This window comes from Aquarana catesbeiana, linkage group LG01 (genome assembly GCF_042186555.1).
Source record: "Aquarana catesbeiana isolate 2022-GZ linkage group LG01, ASM4218655v1, whole genome shotgun sequence".
Lineage (NCBI taxonomy): Eukaryota > Metazoa > Chordata > Amphibia > Anura > Ranidae > Aquarana > Aquarana catesbeiana.
In genome coordinates, this window is record NC_133324.1 from 768465471 (window position 1) to 768480611 (window position 15141).

General features: G+C 46.8%; 1 protein-coding gene across 1 annotated transcript in view; it reads right to left on the reverse strand.

Annotated features, from left to right (window-relative positions):
• HPF1 (histone PARylation factor 1) overlaps positions 1-15141 on the reverse strand; it is a 41525-nt gene that overhangs the window by 12019 nt on the left and 14365 nt on the right. Inside the window, 1 exon segment of the mRNA XM_073606340.1 lies at positions 6137-6302. Within this exon segment, the coding sequence (XP_073462441.1) occupies positions 6137-6302 (166 nt within the window).

The following is a 15141-nucleotide window of genomic DNA, read 5'->3' on the forward strand; positions in this document are numbered from 1 at the left end:
TCAAAAACTGGTCGACATTCGGTCTGTGTGTATGATGGTCAATAGCCATATTTTATTCTCTAGGGTCTCTGCTAAAATATATATATATATATATATATATATATATATATATATATATATATATATATATATATATATATATATATATATATATATTTTAATATGTTAAGGGGTTCTAAAGAATTTTCTAGCAAAAATCTGGATTTTTAACTTGCAAGCAACAAATGTTAGAAATGGGCTTAGGCATGAAAGGAGAAATAAAAAAAGTGCCATAGCTTTGCAAAGTTGCTCTCCCCATCTATATTTATTCAACCGTTTCCACAGAGGTAACACGGTGGTTTGGAATGCCATAAAACCAGGACATTTGGGGACATTTTCCTGCTTTACAAGAAAATGTGTGATTCCCATATCAAATGACTACCTTTTGTTACTTTTCCATCATTCCTCACTGGCCTCATCTATAAAAAGCCTGTTCAGACAGACAGTCTACAGATGTGCTATATTGGTCCTATAAAATAAGCTGAGTTAGACTTACCGGTAACTCCTTTTCTGAGAGTCTTTCAGGACAGCCCATGAGACCTTGGGCTCCTCCAACCAGGACAGGAAACAAGTCACCCCCACCAGATAAAAGGGTGGTCCTCCAGGCCCATGTCAGTCTTCTCAAGAACCGTAGGACCCTGCAAAACATATGCATAATACACATAACTTCAGACAATACCGGGTGGGAATCCGGCTGTCCTGGAAGACTCAAAATAGGAGTTACCGGTAAGTCTAACTCAGCTTTTCTCCAAGCGTCTTCCAGGACAGCCCATGAGATGATGAGCCAGAACTTACCAGTCTAGGGAGGGACAACTACCTGAAGGACCTTACGACCAAACGCCTGCTCCTGAGCTGATAGGAGATCCAGGCGATAATGTTTAATGAAGGACGAGTAACTGGACCAAGTGGCAGCACTGCAAATTTGTTCCAGTGAGGCACCAGCCCAAGACGTAGACAAGGCTCTAGTTGAGTGCGCAGTAACAAAAGGTGTAGGAACCTCCCTAATTTTGTAAGCTTCCAAGATGGCTTGCTTTATCCATCTAGCCAATGTAGCTTTAGATGCACTATTCCCCTTGTGAACTCCAGAAAAGAGGACAAAATAAGGCATCAGTTTTCCTAAAGGTCTTGGTGACCTCAAGATAGACTAAGAGAATCCTTCTTACATCTAGAAAACTAAATTTTCTTTCTAAGTCGCCCTGTGGCGAACTACAAAAGGTTGGCAATACAATGTCCTGAGATCGGTGGAATGTACTTGCCACCTTGGGCAAAAAACCTGGATCGGTTCGCAAAACAACTCGATCCTCAAAAATCGTGAGGAAGGGCCTGCAACTTTAATGTAAGTAACTTAACTGACATACTTCCCAGAGGCTCAAACGGAAATTTTACCAGGAGTTTGAAGCACTAGGGACAGGTCCCACGTTGGACAACTTCTCACCACTACTGGTCTGGCCCTAGAGATAGATTTGAAAAATCTGGCTATAGTGGGATTTTCCAGGAGAGAAAACTGGAGGAACACACTTATAGCTGTCGCCTGTACCTTTAAGGTACTAACAGAAAGACCTTTGTCAACACCCTTTTGGAAAAATTCCAAAATAGACGGAATATCATGAGTTAATCTTTCATTTTCAGCTAACCATGAGTTAAACCTTTTCCAAACTTTGGAATATATGGCTCTAGTAACCGGCTTCCTGCAATTAACGAGAGTCCTGACTACCTTGTCAGAGAACCCTTGGGCGCTCAGTATCTTTTCTTCAGATACCAGGCCGTCAAGTTTAAGGAAACCACCTGAGGGTGTGATACTGGACCCTGCAATAATAAGTCTTCCCTTTTCGGAAGACTCCGCGAAGGCTCTGAAACCAGAGACTGTAGCAGGGAAAACCATGGCCTCTTGGGCCAAAATGGGACAATTAGAATCAGATCTGTCTCTTCCAGCAGAAACTTTCGGAGTACTTCTGGAATCAGTCTGATTGGCGGGAAGGCATAACATAGGCCTGGAGGCCACGGGTTTGCCAGAGCATCGATCCAAGGCTTGGTCTGCCGGGTTCATGGAAAAGAATATCTCCGTCTTGCGGTTGTTTCGGTTTGCGAACAAATCAGCTACAGGATAACCCCATCTCTTGGGGAGGTCTGCAAAGACTTCGGGATGAAGGGACCAGTTGTCTCGGTCTATCCTGTGACGGCTGAGATAATCTGCCAGGCAATTGTTTGTCCCCTTCAGGTGAACAGCAGAAATAGAAGCTAGATTTCCCCTCTGCCCATGAAAGGATCTCCTGGGCAATGGACTGAAGCCTCCGGCTTCTCGTGCCTCCCTGCTTGTTGATATACGCAACAGAATTTGGAGGTTGTGACCCCTGATCTCCATCTGAAAAGACTGCAGGGCTCTCTGGACTGCAAGCAGCTCTCTTTGATTGGATGAGGCCCTTGCCTCCTCTGGGGACTACTCTCCATGTGCTACTGCATTGCTGAGGTGGGCCCCCCATCCCCAGGAACTCGCATCCGTGGTAATCCTTTCGGGAAATGGGAAAGGACCATGGGAGCCCTCCTGCTAGGTGCTGACCAGCTCTCCACCACCACAGGCTTATTATCCTGTCGGGAAGCCGGATCCTTGACTCCAGGGACCTTACGTCCCCGTCCCAGTTTCTTAAAAGAAACATTTGTAACGGACGCTGACGGAGTCTCGCCTATGGTACTGCGGGAAAACATGAGGTCATAAGACCCACTGCCCTCGGACACCTGTCTCAGAGAGACAGACTGGTTTGTCTGCAATGCTGACATAGTCTGGAACACCTTGGTAATCTTCTCCTGAGGAAGAAAAACTCTGGTTCACAGAGTAAAAATCGTAACCCAGATAAGTTACTTTCTGGGCCGGAATCAAGGACGATTTTTCTTTATCTTTTTAGGGACTGTAAGAAGTCCTGTACAGCCTGGAGATCCTCCAACAGCCTTTGGTATGATTTTATCACTATCAGGAGGTCGTCCAAGTAAGGGATAACAGTTATGGCCTTTAACCTTAGTGGAGTCAGCGGATCCCCCAACACCTTCGTAAAGATGCGTAGGGCTGAGGAAAGACCGAAAGGGAGGTCTTGAAATTGAAAATGTCGGGTCCCCATACCAGTGTTCACTGCCAATCTCAAAAACTTTTGGAAGGCTGAATGGATAGGGATGTGAAGATAGGCATCCCTTAAGTCCAACGTGGCCATAAAGCAGTTTGGGTATAGTAGGTTTTTGATTGTAAAAACCGTCTCCATACGGAAATGCTTGTATCTGATGGACTTGTTTAAGGTCCGGAGATTCAGGATAAGTCGAAACTTTCCTGCCGGCTTTCTGACCACAAATACATGGGAGTAGAATCCCTTGCCCTGCTCCGCCTGAGGAACAGGAATCAGGACTTTTTGATCTAATAAGTCTCCGATCTGGAGTCCCAGAGCCCTCGCTTTCTCCCGATCTTGTGGAGGAAATGTGACCAAATGTTCTGGTGGTTGGTGAACGAACTCCAGCCTGTACCCGTTGGTCACTAGGTCCAGGATGAAGGGGCTCAGAGCGACTGCTGCCCACTGTGGGATGAAGGCCCTCAATCTCCCCCCCACCGGGGAATACAAGTCACTGTGGCTTGGCGGGCTGTTGAGTTGGGTTAAACAGCACTCCCCCTTTGCCTCTGCCTTTGTGCCCAGTCCAATGCTTTTTCGGCCTGCTGTCCTTTTCTCTAGGACTCTGTTGCCTGCTTTGGCCACGAAAAAAATTTTCTGGCTGTCGGAACTCTCTGGAAATGCCTTTTTCTTATCAGCCATGCGTTCCAGTGCCTCCTATAGACCTGGGCCAGTTAAAGGAAGGCCACAAAGGCGCAACTTGGAGGCCGAGTCCCCTGACCAGGTCTTAAGCCAAAGGCTTCTCCTGGCTGAGTTCACTAGAGCCGAAGTCCTGGCCGACATTCTTACCGACTCAGCGGAAGAATCTGCCAAAAAACCCACTGCCTGAAATAGGAGAGGAAAAGACTTTAAAATTTGCTCTCTGGAGGTACCTGCTGACAGATGTGACTGAATCTGAGTCAACCAAACCTCCAGATTTCTGGCCACACAAGTGGAAGCCAGAGTTGGTTTCAGGTTTCCAACCGCTGAGTCCCAGGCTCTGTGGAGAAGGATATGCCCCCTCTTGTCCATCGGATCCTTAAGCGTGCCCATATCATCGAACGCTAGGTCCGAGTTTTTTGAAACCTTTGAAAGAGGTGCGTCTAACTTGGGATTCTTATTCCACGGCTGCGCAGTGTCCTCATCAAAAGGAAACCTTTTTTAGGTTACTAGAGAAGAATGGTTTTCTCTCAGGATTATCCCATTTCAGTTTAATAGTATTAACCAAAGAACTATGAACTGGAAAAACTCTCGATTTTCTCTTATGTAATCCTTTATACACAAGATCATGTTTGGATAACTGAACCTCTTCCTCTTTTAATTCAAGGGTAGTATAGATAGCCTTTAATAAGTCATCTACATCCTCAACAGATAACTTAAATCTTGAGCCTCGAGTGGATTCTCTATCCCTGGGCTCTGTATCTGACCCGGTTTCTTCCAAAGAAGAACGGGTAGATCTGACCTCAGCCTCAGAGTCCTCACTCTCTGCCTGCTGCGGAGTGCTGACTGACACCTTCAGTGAAGACAGACTCTCAGCTGGAGTCTGGAGCTTGTCAATAAGTGTTTTAAAAGAACTGAAGGTGGACGCAAGCTCATACCTAACAGAAGTAAGCATCTTCTGGCAAGAGGCAACCGGTTCATCTTTTACTAGGCCTTCTATACAGGTGCGACAAACTGCTTTGCTCCATGAGGAGCTCAATTTGTTTGCGCAAACCGCACATTTCCTTTTAAGTGGCTGCGCTTGGGCCTTGTCCTGAAAGACAAAATAAATGACCCACAATGTAATTAAAGCCACCCAATCACTCCGTAACACCACGTGCAGGAGGGAGGAAATGTGTCCCCTTACACCCACTACTAGAGGGGGGAGGGAACACTCACAGGGATAGCAAGGTGGTGACAGAACACCCCAGGCTTACCTGTGAGGTGCTGGTGTTGGGAACCGCATCCGCTGCCTGTGCAGGTACTGCAGGAGGATCCATTCTGCCCCTCTTGGTTGTCCACAGCCTGGCTGCTTTACACCAAGAAACACCAGCAGCCAGCGTTCTCTGTTCGCGCCGTTTATGGAGACTGGAACCTCGTCTCCAGCGCGTGATGATGACGTCATATGCCCCGGAAGTAACCCTCTCCAGGCACTTCCTGTGGGCCAGCTTGGAGCGCAATAGCTCCGCCCTCTCGAGCGCTGCGGCTTCCTCCATTCCCTGCTCAGATCAGCCATGCTGTCGGCAGGGAAGGACAATCGATGCTCAGCTGAGCTATAGTGCAATGCACTGCGCTGCGCTAGGGGGCCCGACCTCACACCGGTCCTGGCCCTCTCCAGGCACTGAGGACAGGGAACAGCAGCACAGCCAACCTCCCCAGCGGTGTGCTGCTTCTGGCAGAGGAAGAGGTAAGAGATATGCCCTAGAAAATAGCCATACAAAGCCCCTGCTTATAAGGCCTATGGGAGCAGGTTCCAGGAACATGTTACCCCCCCCATCTGGAGGAAACACAAATAACTGACATGGGCCTGGAGGACTGCCCTTTTATCTGGTGGGGGTGACGTGTTTCCTGTCCTGGTAGGAGGAGCCCAAGGTCTCATGGGCTGTCCTGGAAGACGCTTGGAGAAAACACATATAAAACAAATAGCTAGGATTTCTTCACTCTAGTGATGGCTACACAAGCATACCCAAACAAACCTTTTTACTTGCCCACTTTGTCTATCTCAGGGATAGCTTAGAATGTTACATGTTGATAAAAGCAACATATATAAGCAAGCATTGTAGTCTGCAACTGTTTTAGCTGTAAAAGGTCATTTGTTATTCTGCATAAGCCTTCTCTGACATTTATGCTCACCATAAAAATTGAATAAACAGAAAACCAAACTGCAGAATTGATAGTACAGAAGCGAGTACATATTTTTCACTTAATACTTTAGGTGGCTTTCACCTTTACAAACAAGGACAAAAAAAAAAAAAAAAAAGCTGTATTTTTACCAGAGGGAGTCTTTGGGTCAATCTCAGTGCAAAACGTCCAGAATGTATAGAAATCTTCTGGCATAGAAAGCTTATACAAGCATTCCACCTCCTGTCGTAAGCTTGTGGGTACATCAGACTGATCTGACCGTCTCTTCTTGACATCTTCATTTACTGTGTCACTATTCTGAAAACCAAAGACACAAATGCAGATAAACGATCCTGAATACTGTAAACCATACCTCTTCATCCTCTTCCAGTTTTTTTTCATAAAGTGTGATTGTGATATTTCAATAAAGTGGGGGGGGGGGGGGGGAAAAAAAAAAAAAAAAAAAAAAGGGAAAAGAAAAAGTAAACCGTGCAATGTTTTAATACATTCATCCATACAATACAAAAATGCACACATTATACAGACTGTTATGCACCCACTGGTTTGAACAGACCTTTAACCGAATTACCTCGCTTTATGACCAGTCCATTTTTTGCGATACGTCACTACGTTAGTTTAACTGACAGTTGTGTGGCCGTGCAAAACTGTCCCTGAATAAAATTTGTATAAAAATTTTTTCCCCACAAATAGCTTTTGTTGATCACCTCTGTTTATTTTTTTCACTATAAAACAAAAAAAAAAAACAGACAGACAATTTAAAAAAATTAAAAATAGGATTTTTTTTAAAACAGCTTACCTGTAAAATCCTTTTCTTTCAAAGGACATCAGGGGACACAGAGCCACAGTAATTACTGATGGTTTATATAGGGTATCACTGGTGATTGGACACTGGCACACCCTATCAGGAAGTTCAACCCCCTATATAATCCCTCCCCTTGCAGGGATACCTCAGTTTTGTAGCCAAGCAATATAGTGTATTAGAAGAGGGGCGGGACCTCTGTGTCCCGTGATGTCCTTCGAAAGAAAAGGATTTTACAGGCAAGCTGTTTTTAAAAAATCCTATTTTCTCTCTCTTTCTCGAACATCACGGGATACAGAGCCACAGTAATTACTGATGGGATGTCCCAGAGCAATGCTATCTGAGGGGGGGGGGGACCACGACCAAGTAGGGTGCAATCAGACCTGAGGACCCTGTACCGCTGCCTGCAGCACACTACGCCCAAAGGCGATATCCTCATGCCTTCTCACATCCACCGGATAGAATCTGGTGAATGTATGAACTGAAGACCAGGTTGTGGCCTTGCAGATTTGAGCTATAGAGGCCCAGTGATGCACTGCCCAAGAAGCACCGATAGCCCTTGTGGAATGTGCCCTGATCTGAAACGGAGGAATCTTCTGTTTCAAACCGTAAGCTTGAATGATCAATTGTCGAATCCATTTAGAAATGGTAGCTTGACGCTGCCTGTCCTCTATTGGGACCTTCTGGCAGCACAAACAAAACATCCGTCTTGCGGATCTGAGCAGTTGCCCCGAGATAGGCCTTAACTGCTCTTACTACATCCAACGAATGCAGAGATCTCTCTTCCGGAGAACAAGGATCTGGAAAAAAGGAAGGCAGAATAAGGTCTTGGTTTAAATGAAAATCAGAAACCACCTTCGGTAAAAAACTAGGATGAGGGCGCAGTACCACTCTATCTTTGTGTATAATCAAATAAGGCTCCTTACAGGAAAGGGCTGCTAATTCTGAAACTCTTCTAGCAGAAGAGATGGCCACCAGAAAAATTAACTTCCTCGTCAACAAGACCAAAGGAATCTGACTTATTGGTTCAAAAGGCTGTTTCTGTAACACAGCCAGGACCAAGTTCAAGTCCCAGGGGTTTATGGGCGCTTTAACCGGAGGATTAAGACGCATCACCCCCTGCATAAAGCTTCGGACCAAAGAATGCAAAGCAAGTGGCCGCTGAAATAATACTGATAAAGCAGAAACCTGGCCCTTGATGGTACTCAAGGCCAGCTTCATCTCTAATCCTAATTGTAGAAAATCAAGAATTCTACCTGTGACATATTTCCTGGGATGCCAACCTCTGGATTCACACCAGGATACATAAGCTTTCCAGACTCTATGATAAATCATCCTGGAAGCTGGCTTCCTTGCATTAATCAAGGTAGATATGACAGGACCTGAGAGCCCACGACTCTTCAGAACGTGGGTCTCAATAGCCAAACTGTCAAATTTAGCGTTTGTAAGGCAGGATGGAACACTGGACCTTGAGATAACAGGTCTGGGCGTACCGGTAGGGTCCACGAGGAACCCACCGTCATCCTTACTATTTCTGCATACCAAGTCCTTCTGGGCCAAGCGGGGGCCACCAGAAGTACCGACTTCCTTTCCTGCTTGATCCTGCGAAGGAGTCGTGGCAGTAGCAGAATAGGTGGGAATGCGTAAATCAGTGAGAACTGATGCCACGGAATCACCAACGCATCCGTCCCGCATGCAAGAGGATCTTTTGTCCTTGCCACAAATCTGTATCTTTTTGTTGAATCGGGATGCAAAGAGATCTACATCTGGAACCCCCCATCTTTGGCATATGGCCCAAAAGAAGTCAGGATGCAGAGACCATTTCCCTGGAAGTTACTGCTGGCGACTTAGGTAGTCCGCCTGCCAGTTCTCTATTCCCGGGATGAAAACTGCCGATATGCATGGCACATGCATCTCTGCCCAGACTAAGATCTGGTTCACCTCCTTTTGAACAGCTCGGCTCCGGGTGCCTCCCTGATGATTGACATAAGCCACTGCTGTGGCATTGTCGGACTGGATCCTGACCGGACAACCCTGTAGCCTGATAGTCCAGGCTTTTAGGGCTAGATATATCGCCCGGACCTCCAGAATGTTGATGGGTAAGGTCCTCTCGGTCTTGGACCATATCCCCTGAACCGCAGACTGTTCCAGAACTGCTCCCCAACCTGACAGACTGGCATCTGTTACCACCGTCCAGGTAACCGGTAGAAAGGATTTCCCCTTCTGTAGGTTTTTGGGTATGAGCCACCAATTGAGGCTCTGACGCATCGCATGCGACAGGTGCATCGGAAAGTCTAATGCCTGAACCTTCTTGTTCCAGGTCGACAGAATACTGTGTTGCAGCATTCTTGAATGAAACTGAGCATAGGGAACTGCTTCGAATGAAGACACCATCTTCCCTAGTAGCCTCATACAAAGGCGGACAGAGGGACCCTTCTTGGTCCTGACTGCCAGAATCAGCTCCCTTAAAGCAGAGATCTTTGCCTGGGGTAGAAATATTTTCTCCTGGCTTGTATCTATAATCAGACCTAAATACTTGACTTTTCTAGGTTGAGGATCCAACCCAGGTGTTCTAGATACCTGACTGTGGTCCTCAAGTTTCCATTCAAAAAGGCTACCGACCGGTCTATCAAGAGCAGGTCAGCTAGGTATGCTATGACAGCTATACCCTGAGCCCTTAATCTGGCCAGAAGAGGAGCCAAGATCTTTGTGAACACTCGAGGTGCAGCGGCTATCCCAAAAGGCAGAGCCACAAACTGGAAATGGCGCCCTCCTACCTCGAAGCGCAGAAACTTCTGATGAGCAGGAAAAAAAGGGCACATGCAGATATGCATCTCTGATGTCTATCGATGCCAGAAATTCTCCTCCCTGCAGGGTGGGAACTACTGTCCGAATTGATTCCATGCGGAAGGATTGAATCCTTAAGAATCAGTTCAGATCCCTTAAATCCAGAATGGGTCTGACATCCCCATTTGGCTTTTGGACCGTAAAAAGGTCGGAATAGAAGCCCAATCCCTGGTCCTTTGCAGGAACCATCATAATGACCTCCTGCGACAAAAGTCGCTCTAACGCTAGAAGGAGCGACTGCTTCTTCCCTGGATCTCTGGGGACACTGGATTTGAGGAACCGAGGAGAGGGAAATTCCTGAAACTCCAGCTTGTACCCTAAGGTTACCGTGGATATTACCCATCTGTCCTGGAAATCCTCCTGCCAGAGCCCTGAGAACTGTCGCAGTCTTCCCCCATCTCGAGTGAGCGGGGGCGCCCCCTCATGCAGAGGTCTTAGTGTTTTGCCTAGTAGGCTTCTTCCCCCAGGACTTCTTTTGTCCCTGGGGTTGACTCCTGTCTCTGGACCCAGATGGAGGCGGCCGTCGAGACTGCCTGGAGGCTGAAGCCCCCGGCGCTGGGGAAAGAGTTCGTTTGAAAGAGGGATGCTTACTCTTCTTCTTAACAGGTAAGACAAGAGATTCTCTTGATATAGTTATCCAAGTCCTCTCCAAACAACCTTTCACCACGAAATGGAAACCCCGCCAGGAGCTCCTTACATGGTGCTTCGGCTCACCAATTTTTCAACCATAGGATTCTACGTATATGCACCAACCCCAGTGAAAGACGGGGGGTTTGCACAATAGAATCTCTAATGGCGTCAACCACAAAGCATAAGGCCGCTGGATGGTTAGCAAACCCCTGGGCCTGCTGTTCAAGTAATACTTCGATGACCTGCTTAACATGGTCTCTTCAGTATTGACAGACTCCAATCGCTGCTACTGCAGGTTGAGCCACTGAACCTGCTAAGGAAAAAACATCCTTCAATAGGGATTGCATCTTTTTATCTACAGGATCCCTGAGCATTGTCTACAGGACAAGTCAGACTATTATTTACGGAGGAAATGGCCGGTATTCCCCACATTTTAATAAACTTTTCTTCCATCGGATAAAGTGTTGAAAACTTTCTCGGCGGAAAAAAACGTTTGTCTGGGTGATCCCACTCAGAATAAATGAGCTTTTCAAGTAAATTATGAACAGGAAAAGCCTGTGCTGCTTCAGTGACCCCAAAGCAGAATAGGATTTCTTTAGCAGTTTCAGGTACGGCCAACTTAAATGTGGAGCGGACCAATCCAGTAAGGATCTGCACTAAGACTTTCTCCTCTTGGGAAGTCGCAGAGGGCCCCTCTCCACCTGATTCCTCCGAAGAGGAATCATCCGTCCCATCCCGATCCTCTGAAAGGGATTCAACTCCTTTATCCCAGAACTCCTCTTCCTGAGGGTCTTGGGGAACAGAGGAAGGCCTAGTGCGTTTTCTTCTACTGAGACGTAATCACGGCCATTAATCTTTCCTCTACCATTAATGGTTGAGGAAAAAAACCTCTTGTGTAATATATACAGGGGCTGAAGTGCCAGAAGCAGGTGTAGCCCCTGACCCCAACGGCTCTCCCTGGCTAGCCGTCCCTGGTCCTTCAGGAGGGGAGGATGCTGCTGACAGGGGGCCCTCAAAACCTGAACGAGATCCCCTAGTGTCTCTGGTTCTTGGGGTGCTTGAACCTCTTCTACTCATAGTGCAAAGCAACAAGGTGTGAGGTATACAAATGAACACTGCCTGCTGAGCTATGTAGTCTGGCTAAAAGCCTTGCTACCCAATGCTCAGTCTGGTGTTACTTCAGTAAATGCTGCCTAGGAGAATGCCTGTGTCCCACCTTACATGCGACTATCAGCTCTGTGTCTCTCCAAAGGCTGTGTGCACCTGTACAGAGTGCCTTAATAGCCTGCAGCTGGCCTGAGTGGGAGTCTAAGCACCTGTGCTGACGTCCCGCCCCCCCTCTCGAATTTTGAAAAAAACTAGCGCTTCCCACGCTGGCCGACTCTCCTGAAATACTATGGAGGAAGGCTGGGGGAGGGGGAGGAGGGAGAGAAGCTGGTAGTGAAGACCTGCCTAAAAAACGTCAATGGTCGGAAAAATGGCAGCCGAGGCAGCGGTGCCCGAGCGGTATAACCGCTTTCTAGACCCCGGTGGCCTCTCTAGCTTGGGGGGGAACATTCAAACATGAGAAATCCCCCCATCCATCCTACCGTGACCCGGCCTGAGACGCTGTAAAACATGTGCGGCATGAACACAAACAGACAATCCAGCATAACAAGGTTTGTGCTCCTGGCAGCCCCCGGTGGTCACAATAGGCATAGCATGCATTTACCTTAAAGGAGAAACCTACTAGAATTAGAAAATTCTGTGGAATCTCCTCTTACCTTATCCAGCCGCAGGGTTCAGTTTACACAGACCCAATCGTCACCTCTCACGGTGGGCTCCGTTTGAAAAAAACATCAGAGACTGGGGCCCCCTACGAATAGGGGGATCCTGCAGTTCTGGGCCTGTAAAGCACCCGGCTAGAAAACCATTTTCTAATATGCGGGGTCCAGCGCTCTAAAAAGAGAAGCATTACAGGTAAAACCTCGTTTCTTCAGACACGAGGCCCGGGTACCATCCAATTCGGCCTAGAAAGGACACTTTGAATGGATCCGGTCTGCCTGGCTTGCCCCAGTATAGGATATTCCCTTTGGAGCTCAGCACAGGACATCTTTACACGTCCAACACCTAAGACACTGGCGTAAAAACTGAGGTATCCCTGCAAGGGGAGGGATTATATAGGGGGTTGAACTTCCTGATACTGGTGATTGGACACTGGCACACCCTGATACCCTATATAACCCACCTGTAATTACTGTGGCTCTGTGTCCCGTGATGTTCAAGAAAGAAAAAACATTTTACTTTCTGCTACAAAACATATCCAATAAAAATGTAAAAAAAAAAAAAAAAAAAAAAGTCTTCATAAGTTTAGGCCAATATATAATCTGCTACATATTTTTGTTAAACAAAATCCCAATAAGCGTATATTGATTTGTGCAAAAGTTTAATATTATATAGAATTATTAATACTAGTAATGGCGGTGATCAGTGACTTCTAGCAGGACTGCGATATTATGGCGGACAATCGGACACTGAGAATATGCACTGTCACTGTACTAATGACAATTGCATGGGCAGGGGTTAAACATCTAGGGCGATCAAAGGGTTACCTGTACCTAGCCAGTGTTTGTGTACGATGTTAGGTGCTTCTACTAAAAGAAGGGATGCATTTTATTCCCAAAATCCATCCCTATCCCCCTCAGACCAGAACTCTGCCTTTTTTTTACCTAGGCCCAGACACATAACTGAGATCTGCCCGACGATTGCCGGGTGCTAGCAGACATCCAGTGCCTGGCACCCGCAGATTGGAGTGGGGCGCTCACCCCGCCTTTTCCTGACCTGCCGGGCTGCAAGAAACATAAGGGTTTGATATGGATTTGGGGTGGGGGGGGGGCGCCACACTTATGTTGGCATGGGGTCCCTCTTAAAATCCATTCCAGACCCAAAGGGCCCGATATGGCATAGGGGGACCACCCCCCCCCCCCCATTTAATTTTTCATTGCCAGCGTACTTTTGTTTACATTGTGGGGAAACCCCTTGACAGCTGAGGAGTCATCATCGGTTGTTAAAGGGGTTGTAAAGGGAAGTGTTTTTTCACCTTAATGCATCCTATGCATTAAGGTGAAAAAACACCTGGCAGTGACCGGCCCCCAGCCACCCCCGCCCCACCCCCCGTTTTACTTACCGCGCTGTCTTTCGGCTGCTAATTGGATTGATAGCAGCGCAGCCATTGGCTCCCGCTGCTGTCAATCAAATCCAATGACACGGCCGCCGAGGGGGCGGGGCCAAGTCCTGCATTCGGCGTCTATGGACACTGAATTCTGGACTCAGGAGCACGCCCACAAAGTAACCCCCGGGAGCGCGCGCTTCTCCCAGGGGGTTATCTAATGCAGGGAGGAGCCGAAAGAGCCACCGAGGGACCCCAGAAGAGCAGGTTCAGGGCCACTATGTGCAAAACGAGCTGCATGGTTGAGGTATGACATGTTTGCTATAATAAAAAAAAAAAAAAAAAAAAAAAAAAAGGAATCTTTAGTATCACTTTAAGGAAGCGGTGGCTGGCTTTCAAGCCTGCTCTTTAACAACCAGCTATTCTTCACACAGAAACTGAACCGGTCAATTTTCAACTGATTCATATTCAAATTGTTCTGAAAATTTGAAATTCATTCGAAAATAAAGATCAAACGAAACTAAACACATTTTTCCATTCTGCACATGTCTAGCAACTTTGTAGAGCACAAACAAAAACGATCACAATGGTCAAAGCCAAAGTCACACAAATCCAAAGCTGCATCAAAGTCGCATGGTAAAGTCCCAATGGAATTCACACAAGTGTGAGTGGACACCAACAACAGTTACCGATTCCTCCCACTGCTCTCCCACCTATGAATCCAGGAAGAGAGGAGAGCGGTTCTGGAGTTAGGACAGCGCCTAATCAGTGAGAGGAATCAGGTAAGTTTTTCTGGATTGGGGGACATTGCAGGGTGTTTTGTTTTATTTTCTGTGGAATGAAGGTATAGAAACAAAAACACAAAACTTATGTTGACTTTAGAACCACTATAAATCTATGGGTTTAGTAACACTTTCAAGGACTTCTATGGTGCATCAGTATTGTAACCATATAAAACATTAGTTATTTTGTAATTTTCGAAATTCCACGTTGTGAGCCCTGCCTGTTTGCTGCCATCGCTTTGCACGATGTCATGGATTCTCAGCATGCTTTGCAACTTTTCCTCTGCTGTTTACTTTCAATTTCTAAGGACTATATATCCAATGGTACCTTGCTGGCTGCAAGCAATGATTCCTGTACTGATTCTGCCTCCTGAAACTCCTCAACACCTCTGTGAAACGTGACAGCAGTGCCTACTCACAAGACATAGTGAATACGTGTCAGAGAATTCAATTAAGTAAATGTGTGGAGATCAAAGTGGTTTTAAAGGCAGAAGGTTTATTATCATAAAGTGATTGTAAAGTCTCATTTTTTTTTTTTTTTAATTAAAACAAACACGTGATACTTGTCTTCTCTGTGCAATGGTTTTGCACAGGGCAGCCCAGATCCTCCTCTCCTCAGGTCCCTGGCTGGAGCTCCTGGCCCCTCCCTCTTGTAGAGTGCCCCCACAGCAAGTGGCTTGCTATTTGGGCATCCGAGCTGCAGCTTCGTGTACCCATTCAGACATGGAGCCATGGTTCAGCCCCGACCCTCTCTCTCCCGATTGGCTGACTTTGACAGCAGTGGGAGCCAATAGCACCGCTGCTGTGTCTCAGCCAACACTGCAGATATATGTGCCCAGCTCAAATTTCATGAATCGGGTTTACATCAACTTTAAAGCAGAACTCTGGCCCAATTTTTTTCCCCATGTCCTTGTTGCTGATCTCCTACCT